This window comes from Girardinichthys multiradiatus, chromosome 12 (assembly GCF_021462225.1).
Source record: "Girardinichthys multiradiatus isolate DD_20200921_A chromosome 12, DD_fGirMul_XY1, whole genome shotgun sequence".
NCBI classification, from domain to species: Eukaryota; Metazoa; Chordata; class Actinopteri; order Cyprinodontiformes; family Goodeidae; genus Girardinichthys; species Girardinichthys multiradiatus.
The window spans coordinates 27,386,694-27,413,666 of NC_061805.1; the positions used below are offsets into that span (position 1 = coordinate 27,386,694).

Below are 26,973 nucleotides of genomic sequence, written 5' to 3' on the forward strand. Positions count from 1 at the left end.
TTCTGCAAATAAGGTTGATGTTTGGCGTTACCTAAATCCTGACTTTAACCAAGCCTATTGTTGCCTGTCAAAACCTTTCCTTATATATATTAAGACATATGTGCTTTTATTCCATTGAAATTGATATTACAAGAAGCACCTTACTTTTTTCTTTGAGGAGATATATCTTGGCTATTTTGGATGTAGCCAGTCAATTATTGTGTATCTGCTTGGCCTTTCTGTTGCATTTGAAGATGACAGGCAAAATAGTATTACATGTATGTGTCTGATACTCTGGCATTGTTATCGTGACTTCCAGAAATAGAAATAGATTTTTTTCTGGCATCAACAAGAATTCTGTAGCAGAAACGTAACAACTTAGAAACATCATGCAAGCCTCACATGTGCTGCTACAAAAGTTATGGAACAAAAAAAAAATGTTCTGCATTGTTTTAGCAATAATGGTTCATAATCTTATTCTTCATGGCTCAGTTACTCTGCACTGATGTAGATTCCCTAACTATATCAGGCTGGAGGAGTTGGAGCTAATTTCTTAATAACTCACCTATTCATTATTTGACCACTTGAGGGCACTCAAAGAATGTGCATGGAGAATAGAACTGATGGCCCAAGGTGGTAATGGGATTATTCAGTTTGGTTAAAAAAAACGTTGATGTTGTAGGATGAAAGGCACCTGTTCATGTAAAGTTTTTGAACTTGGATGGACATTGCAGATGGTCATGCCATCTTAACATTACAACAGCCTGAAATGAATCACAACAATAGCATGGATCTAATACTTTACAGCCATAGATGAGATTTTTTAAGTTTTGAACGCCACAAATATGAATCTAAATGACACAGGACAAAGTGACACACCAAAGAAGGAAGTGAAACCATGGCAAAGACACATTCTCTTCTTAGCACACTGCAAATTTTAAAAGTTTCAACTCAACTGTCATATACATGAAAAAACTAAATTATTTTCACTTTATTTCTTAACATTTGGACCCAAGTAAAAATGATTTTTTAGCAAATTTACAGGGCAAGTTAAGTAACCAAAGGCTTTAGCAATTCAGGATACAGTGATCAAATAAATATATCAATCAATCATATTTTATTTGTAAAGGACTTTTCAACAGTGACTACTGGGCCAAAGTGCTTTCCATCAGTGCAAGAATAAAAACACAAATGGAAATAGAAACAAATTAAAACCACGAATTTGACAGCATTAGTAAAATCTTGCAAAATAAAAAAATATATATATACACACACACACATACATACACACATATATATAATATAAACATTTATATTTATGTTTTATATATGTTTTCTCCAAAATGCTCAGGTAAATGTTAAGGATATTCATAAAAAGAAGACAAATAGGTTTAATTGCCTCTTTTGGTAGACTTAGTAGTATTTGTTTATAGTATGCTTTGATAAATAAACCAAAAAGCAAACCCTACTTTACAGTTAGAGAAGGCTAATTTCAGGAATTTCCACACACTTCCTAAATGTGTTCCATCCTTTGATCCCTCAAATAATCTGTTTCTCCCTTCTTTCCAAGTCATTTTGATTAGCTTTAAGTTCACATCTACCATCATGGCCTACTGCATCTGCAGGGGAGGTGATTCCTGAGCAAAATGACCGTACAAAAAAGTGAGGTAGAGAAAAACAAGGTCCCATTCATCTCTGTGCATCTCTACATGTCTCTGTCTGTCTTTTAAGCTTTGAGTCTGTTGCTCTCATCATTTCTACCTGCAGGAAGAAAGAAGCAGACCTCTGTGACCATCCAAAAACTCTCCAAATAAAGTTTTACTTAGTTCAATAAATTACTGTTTTGTCAACATGTTCAAAGAAAAGTGGAGACCTCTTTAAAAAGAAAAAAAAGAAAAACGTTCCAGCACACTAAAATAATTGTCAGTGTCTATATTTTACAACAACTAAAGACCTTATTGTGTAAACTGATAAACAATGACAAGAATGCCTTTAATCAGAGCCTTATTTCTGGTTATAAAGTTAACTTTGCTGTTTAATGGTTCCGAACTTTATTCATTACCTAACTTAGCTGCTGAGAATTATGGTACGTCTAAGCAGAGTCTACTGCTGCTTCATGCAAAAAATATAATACTTTCTTCATAACCAATATCATTAAAACCAATATCCTTACACTGTCATAACTTCTGCATTGAGATATTTTCCAGCCAATTTTTGTTTGTTAATCTCTACTCACAATCGCTTTGCCTATTTTCCTGTTCATGCATTTCTTGTGCCTTTTTCCATCCATCTAGTAGGTTGCCCTCAGGTTTTCTCAGACTACAACATTAACTCACCTGTTCCCTATGTCCTGTCAGTGCTGATGTAACCTCATTTGCTGCTGCTCTTATTTAGACTATTTGGACTCCTTTTGACTACCATTCTTTTTAGCTTCATATACACAGATCAAGTATAACATTATGACCACCTGGCAAATGGGGGATCTACACTGGCTCACTTTCAGTGCTGATCCAGTTTTTACTGCTGAAACAGCTTTAATCTTTGACAGCTTTAATCATTGACATCACTGGGCACCTAGGAACCAAGATGTTAGCAGCTGCTTGTTTAAGTCCTGTAAGTTTTCTGTTGGGTTCTGACCTGTTTTGCCTTTTGACAGGGAGCATTATCCTACTAAAATGTTACTACACATTCTCTAACAACCCTAAGTGCTCAAATAGAAGGCAACTGGATTTTTTTTTATTGTTTCTTGATGATGCAACAGAGAAGTGAAAGAAGGCATCTACATTAAACATGAAAACCCAACACTAAATTGAAAAAAAAAAGTTCAGGTCTCATCTTTCTAACACTTACAACGCAGCCATGACAATGGTCCAAACATTGAACTGAATTGGGGTAAGGCCAGTGACTCATGAGACATTGAATGCCTTATAAGTGTTCTTAACAGCTCTATTATCGTGGCTCTTCTGATTACAACTTACAACCCTTATACTACCAACCCATCAGGGCTGAAAAAGACTTTTGAATAAAAGGTAAGATGTCTTTAAGAATCCCATTGAATCAGACCACAGCTATCAGATAATATCATTTCCACAAGAGGGTGTAGATGGTTCACAACAATGCTTTGATAGGTGGTACATGTCCAAGTGGCACCCAGCTGGATGACAGGATCCCTGCAAAACACTTCTCAAAAAACAACCCTGTTCCCATACACCCCTGGTCCCTCATGGGAACACTTTTGATAGATACTGAGGCTTGCAGGCCAGGAATACGCTTCAAGAGCTACTGTTTTAGAGAGGCTCGGATGCAGTTGTCTAGTCATCACCAATAGTATTTGTCAAACTTGCTCAGTTTCTACACTTTTCTGTTTTTACCGCTAACAGGTGCAATGAGATGGAGATAATCTGTTATTCAGTTCACATGCCAGTGGTCATAATGTTATTCCAGGTTGGTGTTATTGATCCATGCATTTATTAATCACTAGTTCAATCTGGAAAATTCTGTAGGAATTCTGTTACGAGAAAAAAATGTATAGCTAGTTACAACACATAATAAAACATGATTCATCAGTCCAGGTCACCTCCTCCTGGTGATTAATGGTGTACAGTTACTCAAAATTGGACCCTTTTCAAAATACAACATTATTAATCAGACCAGGGGAACCTCCTTCCAGCGCTTAAGGGTGAAGTTCTCTTCCCATTGTTGGTTATTTTATGCATGAGCACCTTCCCGGCTCTGAAGGTTTACAGCACAATCCACAAACACTGACACGCACTGTGTATTCTGACACCTTTCTGTCAAAACCAGCATTGACTGATGAGTTCAAGCAACATAAACTCATCTCTTGGATTGGACCCCATGGCCAGCCATTGTTTACTTTTTTGTGGGCTTCATGGCTTTTTATCTTTTATATATATTTAACACTACAGACTTGGAACACCCCACAAGAGCTGCAACTTTCGAGATGCTCTGACTCAATTGTCCACACATCACAGTTTAACCAGTGACAAACTCACTCAAATTGTTACGCTTGATAATTTGCCTTTTTTTCTAACACATCTAATTTGAGGACAAATTCACTTGCTGCCTAATATATCCCACTAACAGGTATGATGAAGAGATACGTGTCATTGTGTCATAAGTGTCACTGAAAGATTGTGTATATTTTTCTGTGCGCCTGTATGTGCGTTTGGATCTCTTGTTGTTTTTCCCTGTCCAATCTCTGGTAGAAATAGTAATATAACTTAGTACTAATAAGGCAACAGATATGTCTTTAATTGCACTCAAAGTTAAAACTGACACATAAACATAGATACATAAACATGTTTATATCTACATTTTTTCATAAAATATTATATCCTATTAATGTTTTAAACAGACTTCAATTCTGTTTAAGCAGACTTTAAAGATTCCCCGAGAATGTCCCAGACCTTTAGACTTAATATAAAAGACCCACTACAGAGCAGGAAAAAAAAAATCACAGCTTCAGATTTGATTCCGTGATGTCAATATGTAAACACTCATACACACATACACTGATGTGAACACACTCCCATACACACAGTAACACCCCATCTTTCACCCCTCCCTGTCACGCCTCCAACCAAATTAGATTGCGATTGCTCTTTCCGAGGTCACTTTTAATTAAACCGAGATGAAAACATGACACATGGGATTAAGCCCCATCCTACCACTACAAATTATGAATTCATAACTAATGCTACAGCCTACTGCTTTCAACCATGACCTCTACATCATTAATGTATAAGAGCAAAGGAACTCCTCTAATTGTCTTCTGCAGAGATAAAGAGCATGATGGGAGATAGGAGGGTACAAGTGTGAACAGAATGGAGATTTTTAGTGTATATATATATATATATATATATATATAGAGAGAGAGAGAGAGATACTCTCACCAGCCACTTTATTAGGTACACCTGTCCAACTGCTCGTTAATGCAAATTTCTAATCAGCGAATCACAAGGCAGCAAATCAATGCATTTAGGCATGTAGACAGGGTCAAGAAGATCTGCTGCAGTTCAAACCAAGCATCAGAATGGGGAAGAAAGGTAATTTAAGTGACTTAGAATGTGGCATGATTGTTGGTGCCAGACGAGCTGGTCTGAGTTTTTCAAAAACTGCTGATCTCCTGGGATATTCACCCACTACTATCTCTAGGGTTTACAGAGAATGGTTCGAAAATGAAAAAAATATCCAGTAAGCGGCAGTTTTATGGGCGCAAATGCCTTGTTGATGCCAGAGGTCAAAGGAGAATAGCCGGACTGGTTCGAGCTGATAGAAAGGCAACAGTAACTCAAAACCACTCATTACAACCAAGGCATGCAGAAGAGCATCTCTGATCGCACAACATGTCGAACCTTGAGGCGGATGGCCTATAGCAGCAGAAGACCACACCGGGTGCCACTCTTGTCGGCTAAGAACAGGAAATTGAGGCTACAATTCACACAGGCTCAGCAAAATTGGACAATAGAAGATTGGAAAAACGTTGCCTGGTCTGATGAGTCTCGATTTCTGCTGCAACATTCGGATGGTGGGGTCAGAATTTGGCGTCAACAACATGAAAGCATGGATCCATCCTGCCTTGTATCAACGGTTCACGCTGGTGGTGGTGGTGTAATGGTGTGGGAGATATTTTCTTGGCACCCTTTGGACCCCTTAGTACCTAATGAGCATCGTGTTTCAGTTTCATTGTCCAACCCCTGTGTATATATATATATATATATATATATATATATATATATATATATATATATATATATATATATATATATATATATCGATTGATCGATAGATATATAGAAATAGATATTGATATGGATACATCTATATCTATATCTATAGGTATAGATGTATATAGATATAGATATAGAGATATACAGGGGTTGGACAATGAAACTGAAACACCTGTCATTTTAGTGTGGGAGGTTTCATGGCTAAATTGGACCAGCCTGGTAGCCAGTCTTCATTGATTGCACATTGCACCAGTAAGAGCAGAGTGTGAAGGTTCAATTAGCAGGGTAAGAGCACAGTTTTGCTCAAAATATTGAAACGCACACAACATTATGGGTGTCATGTCAAAGTTCAAAAGAGGACAAATTGGTGGTGCACGTCTTGCTGGCGCATCTGTGACCAAGACAGCAAGTCTTTGTGATGTATCAAGAGCCACGGTATCCAGGGTAATGTCAGCATACCACCAAGAAGGACGAACCACATACAACAGGATTAACTGTGGACGCAAGAGGAAGCTGTCTGAAAGGGATGTTCGGGTGCTAACCCGGATTGTATCCAAAAAACATAAAACCACGGCTGCCCAAATCACGGCAGAATTAAATGTGCACCTCAACTCTCCTGTTTCCACCAGAACTGTCCATCGGGAGCTCCACAGGGTCAATATACACGGCCGGGCTGCTATAGCCAAACCTTTGGTCACTCATGCCAATGCCAAACGTTGGTTTCAATGGTGCAAGGAGCGCAAATCTTGGGCTGTGGACAATGTGAAACTCTGATGAGTCCACCTTTACTGTTTTCCCCACATCCGGGAGAGTAACGGTGTGGAGAAGCCCCAAAGAAGCGTACCACCCACACTGTTGCATGCCCAGAGTGAAGCATGGGGGTGGATCCGTGATGGTTTGGGCTGCCATATCATGGCATTAGCTTGGCCCAATACTTGTGCTAGATGGGTGCGTCACTGCTAAGGACTACCGAACGATTCTTAAGGACCATGTGCATCCAATGGTTCAAACATTGTATCCTGAAGGCGGTGCCTGTATCAGGATGACAATGCACCAATACACACAGCAAGACTGGTGAAAGATTGGTTTGATGAGCATGAAAGTGAAGTTGAACATCTCCCATGGCCTGCACAGTCACCAGATCTAAATATTATTGAGCCACTTTGGGGTGTTTTGGAGGAGCGAGTCAGGAAACGTTTTCCTCCACCAGTATCACGTAGTGACCTGGCCACTATCCTGCAAGAGGAATGGCTTAAAATCCCTCTGACCACTGTGCAGGACTTGTATATGTCATTCCCAAGACAAATTGACGCAATTTTGGCCGCAAATGGAGGCCCTACACCATACTAATAAATTATTGTGGTCTAAAACCAGGTGTTTCAGTTTCATTGTCCAACCCCTGTAGATATCTCTATATATAGATATAGATATATATCTATATACATATATACATATTTTACATGAAACCCTCTATACTTCCCCTTTATTAGTATATAAATTGTGCAGTGGAGTCAATAAAACATACCATTAATTATGTAACCTGTTTGATAAGATTTGGTCAAAAATCATTTTCTTTCTATTCTAGTCCAATTGCACCCATTTCTGCAACTCTCCCATTTTCCCTTCAAAACATACAGTCATATTATGCATTTGAGAAAGACCAAAGTGGCAACAGGATATCGTCAGGCACATTGTGGATCTAATAATTAAAAACTGGAACCAGGGAGACAGCCACAGCGATGACAACAGATGACCCAACAACAAAGGGAAAGACAACAGGAACTTAAATACTCTGAGGTGAAAAGAACTACATGAGAAACAGGCGAGCACAATCAATATGAACATAAACAGGTGTGGATCATGAAACATATGGATCCTATAATCTATAATCTTTCATTACATTTCATTACAGATGTTTAAAAAAAACGCCTGCTTGAAATACTATTCACACACAGTGGAAGGTTTCAGTTGATGTTAATGGTGTTATCCACTTACTCAATGAAACATAAAAAGCAGAACAGGCAAAAGAAGCATCCTTCCTTACCTCAGTGATGAAAGCCTTGGCAGTAGCCGGGCTCATGAACAGCACTGCTCTCCGTAGCGTATCCCTGTATCGATGCAGTTCTTCCACACGCATTGTTCTGAAAAGACCTGTGATCATCATGTTGACGTTAGATTCCACCTTTTGAAGGGACACATCCATTCCTTGCTGAGAGGTACGGTCCAGAAAATCCTCAATACCACGGATATCTGGACAGAGAGGAACAGATATACATGAGTGGCTATAGATAGGGCTTTTAGTGCAACATTGAAAATTCTTTACAGGGTATTTGCAAACAGAAAAACATGAAACACAAGACAAAAGATATTGAAATTAAACAAATTGCAGATACAAATATGAAGGCCATCGCTAATAACTCTATATCATTTTCTCTGTTGAAGCTAATGTGATGTCTCTCTACATGAGTAAGTTCAGCAAATATTCTGATTCATCAGATGTCTTTCGCTGCTATTGCTTGCTCTCACTGCAAATGTGTAAATCAAATGTCATTCATCATGCTAATCTGATCAACGGCTTGGTTGTTCACATTGTGCATTCATCAGAGCTAAATATATTTGTCTTGGTTTTAGAATGCAGAAAAGGTACAATTTCCGTACATACACCTCTCTTTGTCTGGTGCATTAGTAATTTAATAAAAAAATAAATCTGGTAATTTTTAGATATAAATCAACATTTGTTTTGACATAAGCCTAGGAGTTTGTTGTTTAGTAATAGCTGGACCCTATGCAATTTCTGAAATCACTAAAGTCTTGTACGTGTCTGTTTGAGCTCGACATTCCAAAACAGATAAGCCTCAGTCAGACTGAATAGTTAGCATCTGTGAACATCAATTTTTAAGTCTTGCCACAGTGTTTCAACTGTATTATTCAACCATTGAACAGGCTTTCAAATTAACCATTCCATTCTGGTTTCGGCTGGTTTTGTCCTGTTGGATGGTGAAATTCCACCCCAGTCTCAAATCTTCTGCAGTTTTGAGTTTTTTTCCAGCATTAACCTGTCTTTAGCTATATTCATTTTTGCATCAAGTCTTACAAGCTAAGCTGTCCCTGCTAAAGAAAAGGATCCATAGAACCATGCTCTCACTACCGTGTTTCATTGTGAGGATAGTGTTTTTAGAGAATGTGCAATTTTGATGTTTTTCAACAGATTTCTTAAGTCAGGCTTATGGAAAGACCATGCTTGTTGAGTGTACTACTAGTAGCTGAGCTGTGGATATTTATAACCTAATCCTGTTTAAAACTTCTCCACAACTTTATCCAAAACATGTCTGATGTGTTCCTTAGTTCTCATGATGCAGTTTACTAGTGTTATCTAACAAATCTCTGAAGCCTTCACAGAACAGCTGTATTTAGTGTGAGATTAAATTATATACAGCTTGTCTATTTAACTACTAGGTTTTGTTTTTTAAACTAAAATCCAAATTTACTACATTGAAGTCTGTGGTTGTCATGTGACAAGAGGTGAAAAAGTTCAAGGGTATTAATAGTTTTGCGAGGCAATGTAGTTGCCAGACTGTATAATATCATGCAAATATAGAAACATTTGAAAGCAAGTTTATGTCATTAATGAATGGAAAAACAACGATTGCATTAACCCTCCTGTTATTGGATTAAAACCATAAAAAGAGGGGAGGAGTATAAGGGAAAAAGAGAGCATGTTGAAGCTGGGGGGAAAAAAGACACTCAGATCTTTATCGCAGCAGCAACCACACCGCCAGACTTTTTCAGAACATTTAGAACACTGCTTGATAGTAGCCGTTTGTCATATTTGATTAGGATAGTGCAAGTAATTCAGTTGAAAGCTCAAAGATTTATTCATGTTTATTTCACGACAAATGTTGTCAGTATTGTCAAATTATAATTATTTAAATCATTAAATAAGTCTTAAACATTAACTAATCTTGCCATAAACAAACAATATTATATCTTAATAGTTGGTGTGAAAGAGTAATTTTATGGAATCGGAACTTTTCCAACTTCTGGCTAGGTGTCTTTTAAGTAATCACTAATTGTCTTACACCAACTTTATTTCCTTTTTCAGTGAATTTCTCTTCTTGCTCATATCACCTTTAACAATAACGTGGCCCAACCATTCTTAGTGAGAGTAAGTTATACTGTGTCAGGGCCTGACAGTGTGAAAGATTGCAAATGAATTTCTTCAAGATGTTGCTAAAGTTTAGATTCTCAGATCTTATAGCACAATGCATGCAGTGGTTAAGATGTCAGTCTGTTACTGTGTCTTGTGTAGAATATAAAATATCTATGTGTGTAATATTAACTATCTGTGTGTAACTGGCATGTGTACATAGAGCATAGGTGGGTCAAGCTTAGGGAGTGAAGTAGAGAGTCCAAAGTCATAAATTAGTGAAGGACAAGGAATCACTGATGGGGGAGAAGAAGACAGGGGAGAACAGCGCACAGAGAGGGCAAGGTCATAAATTGGGCCAGACACGATAAGTTTGTTATAAGAGAAGAACCAGAAGTACTCCTTATTTGGATATGAGGTTATATGGTTGCTGGGGAGATATCCACAGATAGAATGATTGTGAAATGTACTGCATAGCAGCGAGGGGTATATAAAGGTATTTGTGGCCCCTCCAAAACGGACAACACACAGACGTTTCTAGGTATCAGTGTGAGTGTGTGTCCCTTCTCTGAATTCAGATTGTTTTTTTATAAACTTGTGGAAACGTACAACTGATCTCTGACTGAGGATAGTCCTTTGAGTGCCAAATAAAAGAGTCGGGGAGAGGTGAGGAGTAATGTAAGAGTTAACTGACGGCCAGTAAAGTTTTCCTACCTCAACACTTGCCTCTTATCCTTGATTAGATATTTTTATTGGAAAATCTTATTTAATGGCTGAAGGTTTCTCTGAACATTGTAAAAATGTACTAAATGATCTTACTGTTCCTCTACTAATGGAGATAATCTGTACAAATTGCGCACAGTTTTAACTTCCTGAACTTGGCACTCAGTAGATTATTGGTCTGAAAATGTTCCAACTGGAACGCAGCCTTCAGTTCAGCCGGACAGATCCGGGCATGAGGAAAACCATACAGGTGTCCATAATAGTTTGGACACCTTAGAGAACTTGTCAAAATATGTACTGAAGTTGTCAGCCAGAGTTTCCAGTGGTAATAGTATTGGTGACAGATGGTACCCCCATACACTGGAGACAATGTGAATATAGGAAGGCCATGAGCTATGACTTGTTTGAAATAGTTGTTATGTCTCATATACACACTCACTGACTGGTTATCTGAAATGTTTTTTTGTTTTGTTTGTTTGTGGCTGAAATAAACATCAAGCTACTCTTTAACTGTACCTCGATCGTTAAAGAACTCTATCCCTTCTTAGCCACCTTATATAATTGTGCTGCTGGAGGTCTGAGAATTAGGCCTCCTTCTACTGTAGCCATTTTCTCAACAAACAGTGCTGGAGACTTTCGGTGAAACAAATGAGCTTCTGAGTTTTGACGACTGTGTCGATCACTGCTTTCACTTCAGCAGGCAGTTTGGCTCATATCGCAATCTGATGAATGATTCAAAGTAGCAAGTTGACTGTCAAAAGTTCTGACTCAGAAATGATGCAAAGCCTCTCTCTCTGTGTCTCCCATCGCAGCAGGCCGCCTGTCATTTACCAGACCACTGATTTATACCCAGCTCTGAAGAATGCTTTTTAAATAAACATTTTAAAGAAAGTCTACCCCTAAAGAGTAAAAGCTACAATAACTTCTTCATTAAAGTTGATCTTTGTGAAGATCTCATAAATACTTCTAACCTGCAGTGTCTGCTGGATTTGCAAAGTCAGAAACAGTAATTGACTAGTAATACAAAGATCTCAAATCGGAAAGTAACATTTTATAATTCAAATTGTATAGCTCATGTGTTGTAAATTTAAACAACTTTGTTACACATGAAAACCAATTTCCTCTTTGTTCTCATCTTCTCTAAACAACTGTGCACAATTTCAAAAGTTCAACCTCTAACAGTCTGCCTTTTTTGGATAATTCCTGAGTTACATGAAGCATTCAGCAGTGGCTTTCTCGGCAGCAGCCGTTTCAGATGAAAAGGATTGCTGATGCTGCTGTATCAAACTACTTGAAAGTCATAATCTTTACTTTTCCTGTGATGCTAGAAGTTGGGAAAGCTGAACAGAAACTAACTTGCTGTGTATCAGGATGTACCCTGATATATGTGAATAAACCATCTGCTTAGCAAGTTAAAACATAATTGAGGGTACATATGAGGCAGGCTGGTTGGATAATCAGGAAAACTGAGAAAAAATAGTGGCCTTGATGGGATTTAGGCAACAATGGAGCAGTTTTAAATCACCAGCTATGAGTGTGAAAAGTTAAGGTATAATGTATGTCCCAGTTCACATTTGCATACTGCTCTCTTGATTTTCCATAGCTTTTGTAATGACTTCTATCATGAGTGGCATTTTAGGCCATGTGGTAAAGGATCAGTTTCACTGGGAATGACACTCTCTTACCAGCTTCAAGCCAGCATCTTCACAACTTTCGCTTCTCCAATGAGGTTGACACATACCTTTCACAACAAAACATGGTCATCACTGGCATACACAACCAGTGTGACAGATGGACATTCACATGGTGTGTATACTCATTTAATTTAGTTAGAACATATGCATATGGCAGCTTCAGGCATCTGGAAATTGGAATAGATAAACTTGATCTGTGAATGTCTACAATTCTCTTCTTGATATCTTGTCTGATTTGTTTTTATTTTCTCATGTTGCTAAGTGGTATTTCTGAGGTATGCCTTGAAATATATTCAGAGGTGTCCCTCCACTAAACTCAGATTTTTTGTGAAATCAGAAGGTTACAAAGACATGGGATTTACCAAATGGTTTAAAGATATTGGAAGTGTTCGTGAATTTAAAATTTTAACATTAAGTTGTTTTCACTTTGCAAACTTAAGTGTGGTGATGCTTCAGGCTTCAGGGCTAAAATGAGTCCCAACCCTGCTCTGTCAAGACGTAAAAAAAATAAAGCTACATCTGTTAACAGCATATACCAGGAGTCTCTAAGTCAACTCCTCCAAAGCCACTGCCCTATAACTTTTAGATCCGCTCCACCATACCTCCCCGAAATGACTGAATAACCTCCTCAACATGTCATCAAGCTATGCATCAGCCTGGTAATGAGCCATTCCTTTGATTCAGGTGTGTTGGAACAGAGTTGTGCCAAAAGGTTGCAGGACATTGGCTCTCTAGGACAGGAGTTGGAGACCCCAAGTGTATACTATTTGATCACAGCAGTCACCTGTCTTTTTATAGACTAATCCCTGAGCAGCAGCAGCCTCCAGCAGTTTTACATGAATTAAAAATAAGTCACAGCCTTTGAACTCTGCATAGTCAAAACATGGTTAACTGAAGCAACACTAAACGTTCTATGCATAAGTGCATTCAAACATCTCCTGCAGAAATACATTAATTTTCATTGTGAATTTACAAAACGTGTTTGGTGAGCTAGCTAGAAACCTATCTATCATAGTATCTCTGCACAATGTATAACAATGGAACTCTGAGATGATAATTGACTCATGAGATGGTAAAAGGATCTTGATTCAGGCACCAAACACCATAATTATGTCAATTAAAAATTATTTTTGCATGATCACAAAACCAGGATGCTAGTGTTAATGTCTTACAGTGACTCATCTGCTCTTAATGAGCTACACCGCAAGTGAAGGTAATCCTAATTAAAGCACTTTGGTTGAGACCACTGCTAATGATGCCAGAGACAGAGGGAGAGAGAGATGGAGAGAGTGTGCGCTAAGCTTCAGTATGTAAAGCATCGAGCTAATGATCTATTTGATAAGGAAAATGGATGACACTGTCGTCACTGCCAGTGTTACATATGAGCAATTAACCGGATTGATTAAAATTGTTAAGGCCATGAGTGCTTTGGTGATAGAGTGATTTCATCAAAGCCAGGATTTTGAGGTTCATTGAGATATCAGGAACAGAGACACTGTGCAAATACCCTGGTTCTGAAAGCAAAATCCCCCACACACATATGGACAGAGGTCACAGATGCTAAACGTATAACAAATACCTTGAGTTCATTCTATTAAATAAGAAAAGGATGAAAGATTTTAACTAAAGGTGTGTCTGAGATTTAATAATAGTGCCCAAGAAGAAAAGAAAGACATACAAAAAAAGTTAGATGAGTCTAAAGCAACAGCGGGTTGATACTTCTGTTGCAGTTACGTTTTTTTGTTTTTAGTTATCCAAACACCAATTAGAAAAGCAGACAATCCCCATGCAGATCTAGATATCCAGGAAACAACAGCTGGGAATCCATTCTATTTACATTGGATTTTTTAACTGAAACTGAACTGTCTATATGACTATGTCTTTACTTAGAAAATTTTTAGAAAAATAATACTTTAGCCACTCGTTGAGAATGTATGTAACCTTACTGTATGACAATGAGACAAAAATATATAAATACAAAAGCAGCATAGTATCTTCAATAGTCTGGTCTGGTTCAATGATCTGTGCAGGAGCACCAAGCTATCAAACCATTACAATCTAATTACTGCTGATAATTACTTGGAATAATAATTTAAAGGCAATTAATTATTTTCACAATATAATCCTTGCAATAATTGTCTTCAACACTGCATAAGCAATATAATAGAAGTCACCTGAGTGTTACATAAAATAATCAACTGCATAAAATATGCATTGATATGCAATCACTTCACCACTTTAGGTTTTACCTTTGGACATATTATAGTTCCCAGTAAATGAGAACAAAAATGTCAGTTCTTTGGATTAATATAGTTGTTACCTTCAGACCATCCATCCATCCATCCATTTTCTATACCCGCCTCTTCCGTACAGGGTCGCGGGGGAGCTGGTGCCTATCTCCAGCAGTCTACGGGCGAGAGGTGGGGTACACCCTTACCAACACAGAGACACACAGGACAAACAACCATGTACACACCCATTCACACCTAAGGGCAACAGACAGAGACCAATTAACCTAACAGTCATGTTTTTTTTTAGACTGTGGGAGGAAGCCAGAGTACCCAGAGAGAACCAATGCATGCATGGGAAGAACATGCAAATTCCATGCAGAATGACCCCTGACCGAGAGTCAAACAAAGGACCTTCTTCCTGCAAAGCAAAGCTAACGTCTTCACCAACATGCAGCCCACCTTCAGACCAATACAGGTAAAATAAATACAATGTTCCTAAATTTACCAATAATCATGTGGAGAAATCTGCTAAAAAGGTTGAATTAATATGCATACACATTCACCCTAAGAACCTACGTTGGAATGTCTTTCCAACTTCCGGAGGATTCAAATTTTGTACTAGATCTTTGTGTTCACTATCTTTTTAAATAAATACAATCAAGCTCTATAAACATTTTACATGGATTGATTAATCCACCGTATGGTAAAAATATTAACAATTCAAAAAAGCTAAACATTTTGTAAACAGGGACACATACAAATGAGGTAAAGACAGAGTTCATCACGTGTCCATACTTGTTCCTAGATGTGGAACCCCTTGCATTTGCCATCATCTATTTACAGTCCATTCAGTCATCTATTTCCTGTGCCTCCATAATCCTCACAGGCTTGTGGGCATCACTGGGCGAGAGGCAGAGTTTGTCATTTGCTCACAGGCTAACACACAGGCCCCTTCAGGATAATATTTTTGCTATAAACACACAACCACAAACACCCCATCCCCTGATCACTTTGTCCTTTCACATCACACAAGGCAATCCGCTGAAATCTTTAGCAATCAGTCCAGGCATCTAGGCCTTATAGGCAATGTGAGAGATATTCAGGATGGAGTGGGAATGCCACATAACCTTGACTTGAGCATAAAATCCACAGACTTTGAAATGTGGAAAAGACTTGTTTCAGTTTTACACATTTCCAGTGAAAAGCATCCTTGTTCATGACATCAAAGTTTGGCTGATTTCCTACCTCCTCCTTTTCAAATGACAAGGCTTGAGCATGTACTAGCCCACTGCTGAGCGGATCATTGACTTCAAGACACTTTCCATCAAGGTACTTCAGGACAAGACAGTGGATAAAAAGATGGGTAAAATTGCCACTGTCCTTGCCCACCCAGGCAACCATTTGTTTGAGAAACATTCCTCTGAGAGACAGTATCGGTCCATTAACGCCATGACCACGTATCAACTCAAAAGAGTTCTACCCCTGAGCACAGTCACCTCACTTACCACTTCTCCTGAGTCTACTGTGGATAGACATGCTCCCTACAGTCCCATGCCCCTTTATCCAAAGATAGATGTCAGTGTTACCTGTGATATAAATTATGTACAGCCACATTGCAATATATAAAAAAAAAAAAACAAAAAAAAAACATTTAAAATGTGAATAACCAAATAATTTAGGCCCACTTTAGTTTATGTGCATATATTCACTTCAAAGTTGTTTAGAAACCAAAATATGTTGAAAAATAAAATTATATCATACGTTGTTGTCAAAGTGAAAGCTAGAGTAAATGTGTAGCAGCTGGTTATTTGTAGGGGTTTCACCAGCAGGTACAAACCAACTCAGTGGTACACGGCATTCAGAAACACTCACACTTTTAACCCCATTCAACTTTGTCTTTTCTCTAGGCCTTTCATCTCACACCCCTAACTCTTTGGGGCCATGTCTTATTTTGTGTTCTCAAATAAAAAATCAACACAATTACTCTACATACCTTACAAAGGCAGGCATTGTTTAACATGTATTGTGTGTTTATGTCACAATCAAGGCTACTACTAAAAAGTCTTACTCCTGATTTCTAATAATCTATGTTGCGTTAAAGAAATAAAACGTTTCACTTAAAACAACTATGTCAACATTTCCCTTGACTTATGCAAGTCCTCTTAACATTATGACTCAAAAGTGAAACTTTTTTTCACAGTTTATTAAAACCTTATAATAAAAAACAGCTTAAAAAATAACCAAGAAAAAGGTTAAAATTAGCTTGGGGGAAATGTCTATCTTTTAAAATGAATAAACAGGGGTCTCTTAATTGCTCTTACCTAAAAACTAAAGAAGAAAGAATTCAAAGAACTATACACTGCACAGAAATGAAATGGGTTGTCCAGAAACAGCCCAGAAAGGGTGTTAACACATCATCTGACTTTTTCCCCGGGTGTTAGAGAAAGAAAAAAACATTAAATATCTGCAAATTAGATTCAGCCTTTACAGCTCCCTGGCTGTCTGTCAGATTCTCCTGGTTCCCCTGATCTCCCTCACTTTCTCTTTCTGACTTGCAAATTTTTCCACAAAAAATCCAGAAAGGTTTCCTGACTTTCCCAGTGATTGGTACTTGCCCTGGGGCTGGGTGTGCTTAATTGTTCATTGTATCATCATAATTTGAGTTTTTTGCTGCCATTTAATTCATGCTCCTATAGATTTGTTTTGATGGAGAAGTGTGAATGTTACCCTGTTCTATCCATTTAATGCAAGAGAAAGGCTCAACATTTAATAAACTTAAAAAAAAGATGTGAACCAGTGAAGCAAATTTCCTATAAAAGTTCATGACACTAAGAATTCCCTTGGAAAAATGGCTTCAAACATGTTTAAATTGCAGTAAAAAAAAAAAAAAAACAGTTGATGGCATATGTTGTTATAAACATGATTTTCACAAAATTGCCTTACTGTAATTCGTGCTAGAGAACGAGAGACATGTTTTTTTTATTTACTTTCTTCATAAGGACTAGCAATCTTTGAAGTTTACAAAAAATTCTACTTCTTATGTTTTGGCTTGGTAAGCCTCTGATGGGTTACTTCAATTCACAATCAGAAATCAGCATACCATTGAGTATGAAGATGGGTTGTCTGTCCTAGAGATGAACATGTTTTGTTGCAAAATGTAGAAATCAAATAACTTTGTGAATGTTCAAGCTAGAGCTGCAAGAGAGTGATGCTGAAATCACCCACATTAAAAGAGGAAGAAGTTGTTACTCCAGAAAGAACATCAAAATCAGACATTTTCAAACACACAAAAAGCTGAATTTTTTGAGACAAGTCTGGTATTCTGATTAAACATACTGTAAATGCAAGAGCTTGGCCATAATGAAACTGTTACATTTGTTGGACAGAATAGTAACCCCCAATTTATATGGTATCTGTCTCCGCTTTACCATTCCATGGAACGACCTTAGCAGTGTATGTGACTATGGCTCAGTGGGAAGAGTAGTTGTTTTGCAATAAGAAAGTTGTGGGCTCGATTCTAGCTTCCTCCTTTCACATTTCAATGTTCCCCTGGGCAAGGCACAAGATTCCTACCAATCTGCATGTCTGTGTATAAATTGGGTAAATGCGGTTTTAGTGTAAAGTGCCGCTTTGAGTGGTCAGTATGACTGGAAAGACACTGTATGCAGTAAGTTCAGTCCATTTACCATTTAATTAGGTATCCTTTATAGTCAGTGAGAGCATTCATTGTCCAAAATCTATTTTTGCCCAACACCAGAGTGAGTCAGTCTACACAAATCACACTGCACCAACAGGAAACTGAACAAGCAAAACGTCCATATTTTCAAAATAATTAACTGAAGACTGCCAGGATGTGTTCTGAGAAAGGACCCAAAATAAAAAACTTGCAGCTTGGCATGAGTAGAGCAAGGTGTAGGCAAAAGCCCAGGCATGGAAATGAGCAAGGGCATTAACAGAAACAGGATTCTCTGGGGAGGAACAGTGACTATAACAAGCTTAAATAGGAGACAGAACAGGTGGAGGCAATAGACTGGATGAGGTGGCGTAGGTAAACAGAATCTACCTGATTACATGATGGCTGTGGCTGAGAGAGGCAGCTAATAAATATAAATGCAGCAGAATAGAGATACTGGGAATAATCTAGCAAAGAATACTAACAGAAATAACTCAACGTATAAAGAACACAAGAATTAACTAGAAATGCAAAAAAATGCACTAACACAAAAAACATCTAACTAATATGAGCATAGAAAAGTGAACTGATATGGCAAAAATAAAAACAGAATATGGCAAGACCTGTTAGAAGATAAGACAAGGAAAATGCAAAAAAACACAAACACAAATGAAAACCATAACCTAACACCTCAGAATTGTGACAAAGACAGACTAGATTTTCTTCAGGGCCTTGCAATCTTAATAAATACACACATATACATCTATGCTGCCTAAATTAATAATTTAAGGTTATGTGAAATATATACAAAACATATAGATTCTATTCTGTAACCTATTCCATCTAAGCGGTTTTAACTGTTGTTTTACGTCCGTCTTTCACGGAATTATTTGTTTTCGTCTGACTTCCGCATTATCACTAGCTTTTATCATGCAATCACGCATTTCCCACACATGCTTCACGGAGCACCTCTGGGCTTTGCAGTAAGGAGGAGCCAAATAGAGCAATTCCAATGTACTGGAGCAAAAGGCTGTGAAGAGCGTGGAGCGGCAGGGCACAGACGAGGTGCAAGCAGTGTAAATCCATGGTAAGGTTGCAAGTCTGACAACGCCATTCTAAAATTGAAGTATGGGAGTGGCAGCATCATGTTGTGTGGGAATTTTGTTACTGGAAAAACTGGTGTAGTTCACCATGTAGATGCCATGCAATGTTTTAGACTGGCCATAAGAAAGCTCTGGGCCAGTATTTACAAAGAGACCTAAAAAGTTGTTCTAAGAAAAATCTAAGAATTTCTGAGATTCTAAGATATCTCCTAGAATTTCCTCTCTGTAAGAAGGTTATTCACGAAGCATCGTAAGCCTTAAGAGAGCTCCAAACATGAGAAAATGGATAGTGAGGAGGATTTCTAGTGAGCCTAAGGTGTCTTATGCAGGCAAGATGGCAGCAAGACAGAAAAAGGAGAGATATTCACCAAAACGTTACTGTGCTTCAAATGAAGTTAGACCCACTAGTTATCAGTCACCTGACACAGTTTGAAGCAGATTGAATGTAGATATGCAGATAGCGACATTTCCCAGAAAAAAAAGTGACTTCCTGTTCTCAGGTTGCGTGGCTTTGATGATGTCAGCATATGACCTCATAGGATTGTTGGGAACCAGAAGGTCCTCCTTCATGCCAACTTTGGTGTGATTTGGCATTTCTTTGGGAAAGTTATTGCATTTTTTCACTTTGGGCGCGAACGCCATTTTCGTGCCCCAGCCACACCCCCTAAACATGGCCGAAAACTCACAATTTTGATAACTTTTAATCCCCCATGCCTTAACTGCATATTGACCAAAAATGAAGCCGATAGCTCAAATCCCTAGAAGGAGTTCGTTAAAGTTCGTGGTGAGTAAAAGTGAAAAACAGGCAAAAATTGGCCTTTGACCCAAAATGGCCGACTTCCCGTGCGTTTTAGGGCATACCCCCAAGAGACTTTTTTTCTTGGTTTGAGGAGCTCTACCTGTGTGCCAAATTTCAGATCTCTACGACTTACGGTTCGGTCTATCTCACATTTGGGGGCGTGTCTAAGTGGTTTGGCCACGCCCACTGACAACGACATTAAGGAATAAGAATTTCACGCGGGGGACAATTTTGGTGCATGGCAAAGTCCCCAAATTGCCCCGCAAAGAGGCAACGGAAAAAGAAAGAAAGAATAAGAAATCCTACGATTACAATAGGCACTTGCAGCCTTCCTGCTCGGGCCTAAATATCCATGAATAAAAAGTGTACAACATTACAAATAATATTGTACAGAATTATTTAATTATTTACAGACTGTAAAATGCTCTCAAAAAATTTATTCGGAAAAAACTGGACAAACTCAAAAAAATGTATACAAACTCTAGACAAGATACAGTAGTACAATAATGTAAGAACTATATACATAGAAGGAAGAGATGTAAATGAGGTGAATAAGTATTTGCTGTATTGTACATAATGATGACAGCAGCCTAAGCATAAATGGTCATCTACAACACTCCCCATGTAGCAAACAGAAATAATGTTCATAAATATAATGAACCAAAACAACAGAAGGTAACAGATTTGATGTCAGACAACAAAGAAAAAAGACATTTTTAGACATGTAATTTAAATATCTAGTTTCAATCGTATGTTCTTTGTACAGGGTTGTGGTTCTTTTTTTCTCTAATTGAATTTAAATTTTATTTAGCTTTATTATTGTGACAGGTACACTACCATAAATCACATTCAAGAAGTTAATTTTGCTAAACAGAATAAAAGCATGCATGTAGGCAAATACATATTACAGTGAGAAGTTATGAAGATGGAAAGATAAATCTGTCAATAAGATAAAACATTTTAAGATATCTGCAACCTGTTCTGTTTTGGTGTTGACGCTTTTTGTTTTGTCTTTCCCCCAGCCGTTACCTCTGGTGATCATTACCTTTGCCTCAGGCACTTTGCTGTTGCATGGCTCACAGGCAGTGATTTTTAAAAATATGGATTTATCCTCGAACGGAATGCTTGGCATTTCTAGGGAGCCCAGGTCATAAAAAAAATTTTCTCAGTTGAAATTCTGACAGAGTGGGTTTTGGAACTAAGAGCTAGTGTGAGGAATTTAATATGGTTGTGGGTATTTATCTTCATAAGGGAAAAATGAAGCTGTAGGCCTTGAAGCATCACACATAAGTGATGTATATTGCTTTAAAATCCTCTTCATGTTATAAGTCTATCTCCTGTCACTTTTCTTTTACCTCAGATTTCCTTCTATTTCCCTCTGTTCGATTCCTTTTACCTCAAAGCCTCCCGGCTTCAAACTCCTGGAGTCCCCACAGACAGCTTAACCAACACTTGTAAAAACCCAACACTATAAAAAGCTTGGCACCTTTTAGGTGTGCATGACCTTTCCTATCTCCTCAAATCGTCTCTAGCTGCGCTCTAAACACTGCTGTACACCTCCAGCCTGCCTTATACACACATTAAGTGTATAGACATTTGATTTTTCACCATTTCCATCTGTTCTTTTATCTAAAGCCTGTTTTATTGTTTATTTTTTTTAATTAAACCTATTTTACTCTCTGGCTTCAATATACTTCAATATATATAAGTTGCTTACAGTATAGTATCTGTAAAAAGCTGAACAAATACATTTTAGATGCTCATTGTTTAAATAAAGCCCAATTTAATTCTAATTTCAGGCTTGCACTGGATATGGATGTACACCTTTCTGGTTTAGCTTTTTTGGTCAAAGTAGTTCTATTACTGTATAGTATTCCATTCTAGACAGCTTTTAGCTCGTACTGCAGGCCTGTACTTTAAATTGATTAACCACATTTTTCCTAAAGCTGGTCATTATCAATATTTGGTTAACCTTGTACACTGGATATGTACACTCACCTTTTTTCACCACACCTAGATGCTAAAATTAACTGAGTTGCTAAAATTGAGTTGAATCAGAATCAGCTTTATTGCCAAGTTCGTACATACAAACAAGGAATTTGACTCCGGTACACTTTGCTCTTTGGTTTTGTTTTTGTATTACAGAATATACAATGTACAATATACACATATCTAATAAAAGGTGCATTTGCAACATCTGTATGCTGTTGTTTTATACTCTATTAAATGTTCATCAGAGAAACAGCCTGGGGGAAAAAACTGTCTCTGTGGCGGCTGGTTTTAGTGAACAGTGCTCTGTAGCGACGGCCTGAAGGTAAAACTCTGAACAGTTTATGTGCAGGGTGTGTGGGGTCTGCAGAGATTTTAGCAGCTCTTTTCCTGACCCTAGACCTGTATAAGTCCTGGATGGAGGGAAGGTCAGCCCTGATTATTCTCTCTGCATTCCTGATTATTCGTTGCAGTCTGCACCTGCCCTGTTTTGTGGATGAGCCAAACCACACTGAGATGTATGAAGACAGGACAGATTGAATGATGACAGTGTAGAAGATGACCAGCAGCTCCTGTGGAAGGTTGAACTTCTTGAGTTGCCTCAGGAAGTATAATCTCTGCTGGGCCTTCTTTCGAACAGTGTCTATGTGTGAAGACCATCTCAGGTCCTCAGAGATGGTGGTTCCTAAGAACCTGAAGTGGTCCACGGCCGATACAGTGTTGTTGAGGTGAGGGGTGTGTATGGGGGTGGTGTTCTCCGAAGGTCCACCACCATTTCCACAGTCTTGAGTGGATTCAGTTCAAGGTAGTTTTGACCGCACCAGTGTACCAGCCAATCCACCTGCTGTCTGTATGCAGACTCATCACCGTCCTGGATCAGTCCAATGACAGTGGTGTCATCTGCAAACTTAAGGAGTTTCACGGACGAGTCCGATGAGGTGCAGTCATTTGTGTACAGGGAGAAGAGGAGTGGGGATAGAACACACCCCTGGGGGGCACCAGTACTTATTGATCTGAATAGGGAGAAGATGCTCCCCAGTCTCACTTGCTGCTGTCGGTCCGTCAGGAAGCTGTTGATCCACTGACAGGTGGAGGCTGGGACGTTGAGCTGGGTGAGCTTCTGGTGGAGGATGTCTGGTATGATGGTGTTGAAGGCTGAGCTGAAGTCTACAAACAGGATTCTGGCGTACCTCCCTGGGTGGTCGAGGTGTTGCAGGATGAAGTGTAGACCTAAGTTAACAGCATCATCTGCCGACCTGTTTGCTCGGTAAGCAAATTGCAGGGGTTCCAGCAGGGGGCCTGTGATGTCTTTCAGGTGCTTCAACACCAGCCGCTCAAAGGATTTAATGACCACAGACGTCAGGGCTACAGGCCTGTAGTCATTTAATCCTAGGATGGTGGGTTTCTTGGGAACCGGGATGATGGTGGATCGTTTGAGGCAGGAGGGGACCTCACATTTCTCCAGTGATTTGTTGAAGATCCTTGTGAAGATCGGAGCGAGTTGATTTGCACAGGCTTTCAGGCATGATGGGAGACGTTATCAGGTCCTCCAGCTTTCTTTGTTTTCATTCGCTGAAAGAACCTGTTTGCCTCTTCCACGGAGATCTTTAGTGCAGGCAGAGGATCTGAAGGTAGGGGGTTGGTTGTTTTATGGGTCAAATTTGTTCCTGAATGGGATGTGGAGGGGATGGTTTGAGGTGTGAATGGCTTCTTGTCATGTCACCAGTAGAAGCCATTCAGACGGTTGGCCAGGAGACGACTTTGTTCAGGATGAGTGGGGGGACTCCTATAGGCAGTCAGGTTTCTCAGACCGGTCCATACAGCTGAAGTGTCACCAGTATAAAACCTGTTCTTCAGCTTTTCACTGTAGCTTCTCTTGGCTGCTTTGATCTGCTTTGTTAGTCTGTTCCTGGCCTGCTTGTACCGTGCCCAATCTCCACTGCTGTGAGCTTCTTCCTTTTCCCTGCGCAGATTTCTGAGGTGTGGAGTAAACCATGGCTTGTTATTCCCAAAGGTGCAGAAGGTCTTGGTCTGCACACACATGTCCTCACAGAAACTGATGTATGATGTCACCACATCAGTTAGTTGGTTTAGGTCAGTGGCTGAGGTTTCAAAAACAGTCCAGTCTGTGCATTCAAAGCAGGCCTGTAGCATCTGCTTTGATTCCTCAGTCCACTTCTTAACAGTGTGAACCTTGGGTTTGGAAACTCTTAGTCTCTGTCTGTAGGTTGGGATGAGGTGGATTAGATAATGATCCGAAAAACCCAGAGCAGCCCTAGTAACAGCATGATATGAGTCCTTTAAAGCTGTGTAACAATGGACCAGTGTGTTTTTGTCTCTGGTGGGACACTTAGTATGCTGTCTGTATTTGGGGAGTTCATGGGAGAGGTTTGCTCTGTTAAAATCTCCCAGTATTATGATGAAAGAGTCCGTGTATTTTTTCTCCACATCTGTAATCATATTAAACAGTTTAATGTAAAGATTTTCCCATTTTATAGAGTAACACCACAATCGTAAAAAATTAAGCTTTGCATGGACATGTTAGGCGGAGGTGCGTGGAGTCAATTACGCCTTTAGATGCATCTCTGACCCAACACATTTGAATAAAATGAATTCCCTCATCAGCAGTCAATAAGCTTTACAGAGGCCTGGTAATGAGCCATTTATTTGATTCAGGTGTGTTTGAGAATTGATACATCTAAAAGTTGCAGAACAGAAGCTCTTGCGGGCTGGAGTTGGGCAACCCTGTACTAGCTACTAATTAAAGCGAGTTGGATTAAAGACATTTTGTCATACTAAAACAACCAGTAATATTTACTAACTAGACTGCAAAAATGTTTACTATTCTGAGATTCAAAATATCTTTGATATGTTCAGTTGTAGCCAAACGTTTTGATACTGAGAACGCTTGTAATTTACAAATGAGTGCAATATGTTGTGAAGACCAATTTTCATATAAAATGCAAGTAATTGCAAAATCATAAAAAATTTACTTAATTACACAAACATTACTTGCTTTAAACCTGCCACAAAATAACCTGCTGGTGTCATTTTAATTAGCTCATAATTAGCACAGGAGAACATACAGGGGCAGGGAAGATGATTATGCTTTCTCATTCTGACTGAATAAGAAGACTGGAATGATCCACCTATAAAAGGAGTGGCACATAAATCTGTCTTTTGTCAAACTTCGTTGCCTCCGTAGAAAAATGTGTCATCATTGCCTTGCATCAAAATTGCAACACAGATAAGAATACGCCTATCATATAGCATCTAAATCAGCCATTCATCAAATGATCAAAAACTTTAAGGAGAGATTTTCATGTAAAGGATCTGGTTGCCAACAGTGCAGAGCTTGCTCTGGAATGGCAGCACGCAGGTAGGAGTGTTTCAGCACACAATTCTCAACTTTGGAGGACTTTTCGATGCTGACCTATCAAGCAGAGCAGCAAAGAACCCATATGTCTCCAACAAAAACACCGCTTATGCTGTGTAGGGAGTACTAGGAATGGACTGTAGATGACAGAAGTAAAGTTTTTCCAATGAAGCCTCTTCAGATTGTTTAACATTTGAAAAAAAAAGAAAAACCTGTTCAGGGAAGAGAAGCACAACTCTACCACAAAGCCTGGGTCAAGCTGAAAATTATGCATTCTATCAGCCCTACCATTTATATGTATGGCTGTTTTTTGCCCAAAGTAGTGGGTTTAATATAACGCTGTCAAAAATAAAGAATGACATTAAAATATCCTCGAAGAGCAAATTTGCTTAATGTTTCAGGATCCTTTTGGTAATGAACAATGCTGTAAGGACCCTCTCACAAGGTAAACATGAACACTAAGTGAGAACTAAAATGTATGGTCTATGACCAGGAAACCCCTCAGATCTTAACTTCCTCAGTTCAATTCATTTTATTTATACAGCACCAATTCCCAACACATGTTGTCTCGAGGGACTTTACAAAGTCAATTCAATCGAATCATAAAGATTTCAAGTCAGGTACATATATTCCAATTAATCCTAACTATCAAACAGTGCAGTTGGATTCAGTTTATTATTCAAATTGGTTAAAAGTTTTTCTATCTAAGGAAACCCAACAGATTGCATCGAGACAGTGACTTGCAGCATTCAGTCCTCCTGGATAAGCAGGTAGCGACAGTGGCTTGCATTGACTTTGCAGCAATCCTTCATACTGAGCATGCATGTAGCGACAGTGGAAAACTTCCTTTTAACAGGAAGAAACCTCCAGCACAACCAGGCTCAGTGTGAACAGCTATCTGCCACGACCGACTGGGGGTTTGAAAAAACAGGGCAGAGACACAAAGAGAACAAAGAAGCACTGTTCCAGGAGTACTTTCTATGGGAAAAAAAGTTAATTATTGGTTGTAGCTCCTTTAGTGGCTTCACCTAGGAGAGAAAAACAGCTAAGCAGTTTTCAAGTCTAGATTATGAAAGAGAGCACATACAGTTAGTCACAGTTAAAGCTCAGCAAGTAGCTATGTCTAGGAAAGACGGTTAAACACTGAAAGATAGGGCCAAGTGTATCATTTGTAGAAGGTGAGCATTAAGTTTCCGTAAGGAATGTGCTACAGCTAAACAAAGGGCCAGGCCAAATGTAGCTTCTAAGAAGAGATAAAATAGAGACAGAACATAAAGCTAAAAGCTGAAATAACAGCAAATAATGCAAAATTAAAAAAAAGGTACATCAGTAAAGCAGAGAGAGTGATAGAGTTCATTGAGTCCTCCAGCAGCCTCAGCCTAAAGTAGCATTAGTAAAGAGATAGCTCAGGATAACCTAAGCCACTCTAGCTTTAAACTTTAACAAAAAGGAAAGTTTTAAGCCTAGTCTTAAAAGCAGACAAGACTAAACTTCAAAAATCATTTAACA

The 26,973-nt window shown here is 38.7% G+C and overlaps 1 protein-coding gene across 5 annotated transcripts in view; it reads right to left on the reverse strand.

Annotated features, from left to right (window-relative positions):
• The window catches only part of grid2 (glutamate receptor, ionotropic, delta 2), a 749,910-nt gene that overhangs the window by 315,206 nt on the left and 407,731 nt on the right, over positions 1 to 26,973 (reverse strand). For all 5 annotated transcript variants that reach the window (XR_007040614.1, XR_007040615.1, XM_047381418.1 and 2 more), the window contains exon 4: positions 7,774 to 7,979. Coding sequence is in view for 3 of the 5 variants with exons in the window: in XM_047381418.1 (XP_047237374.1) it covers positions 7,774 to 7,979 (206 nt within the window). In the remaining 2 variants the exon portion in view is untranslated. The remainder of the gene's footprint in view (positions 1 to 7,773; positions 7,980 to 26,973) is intronic.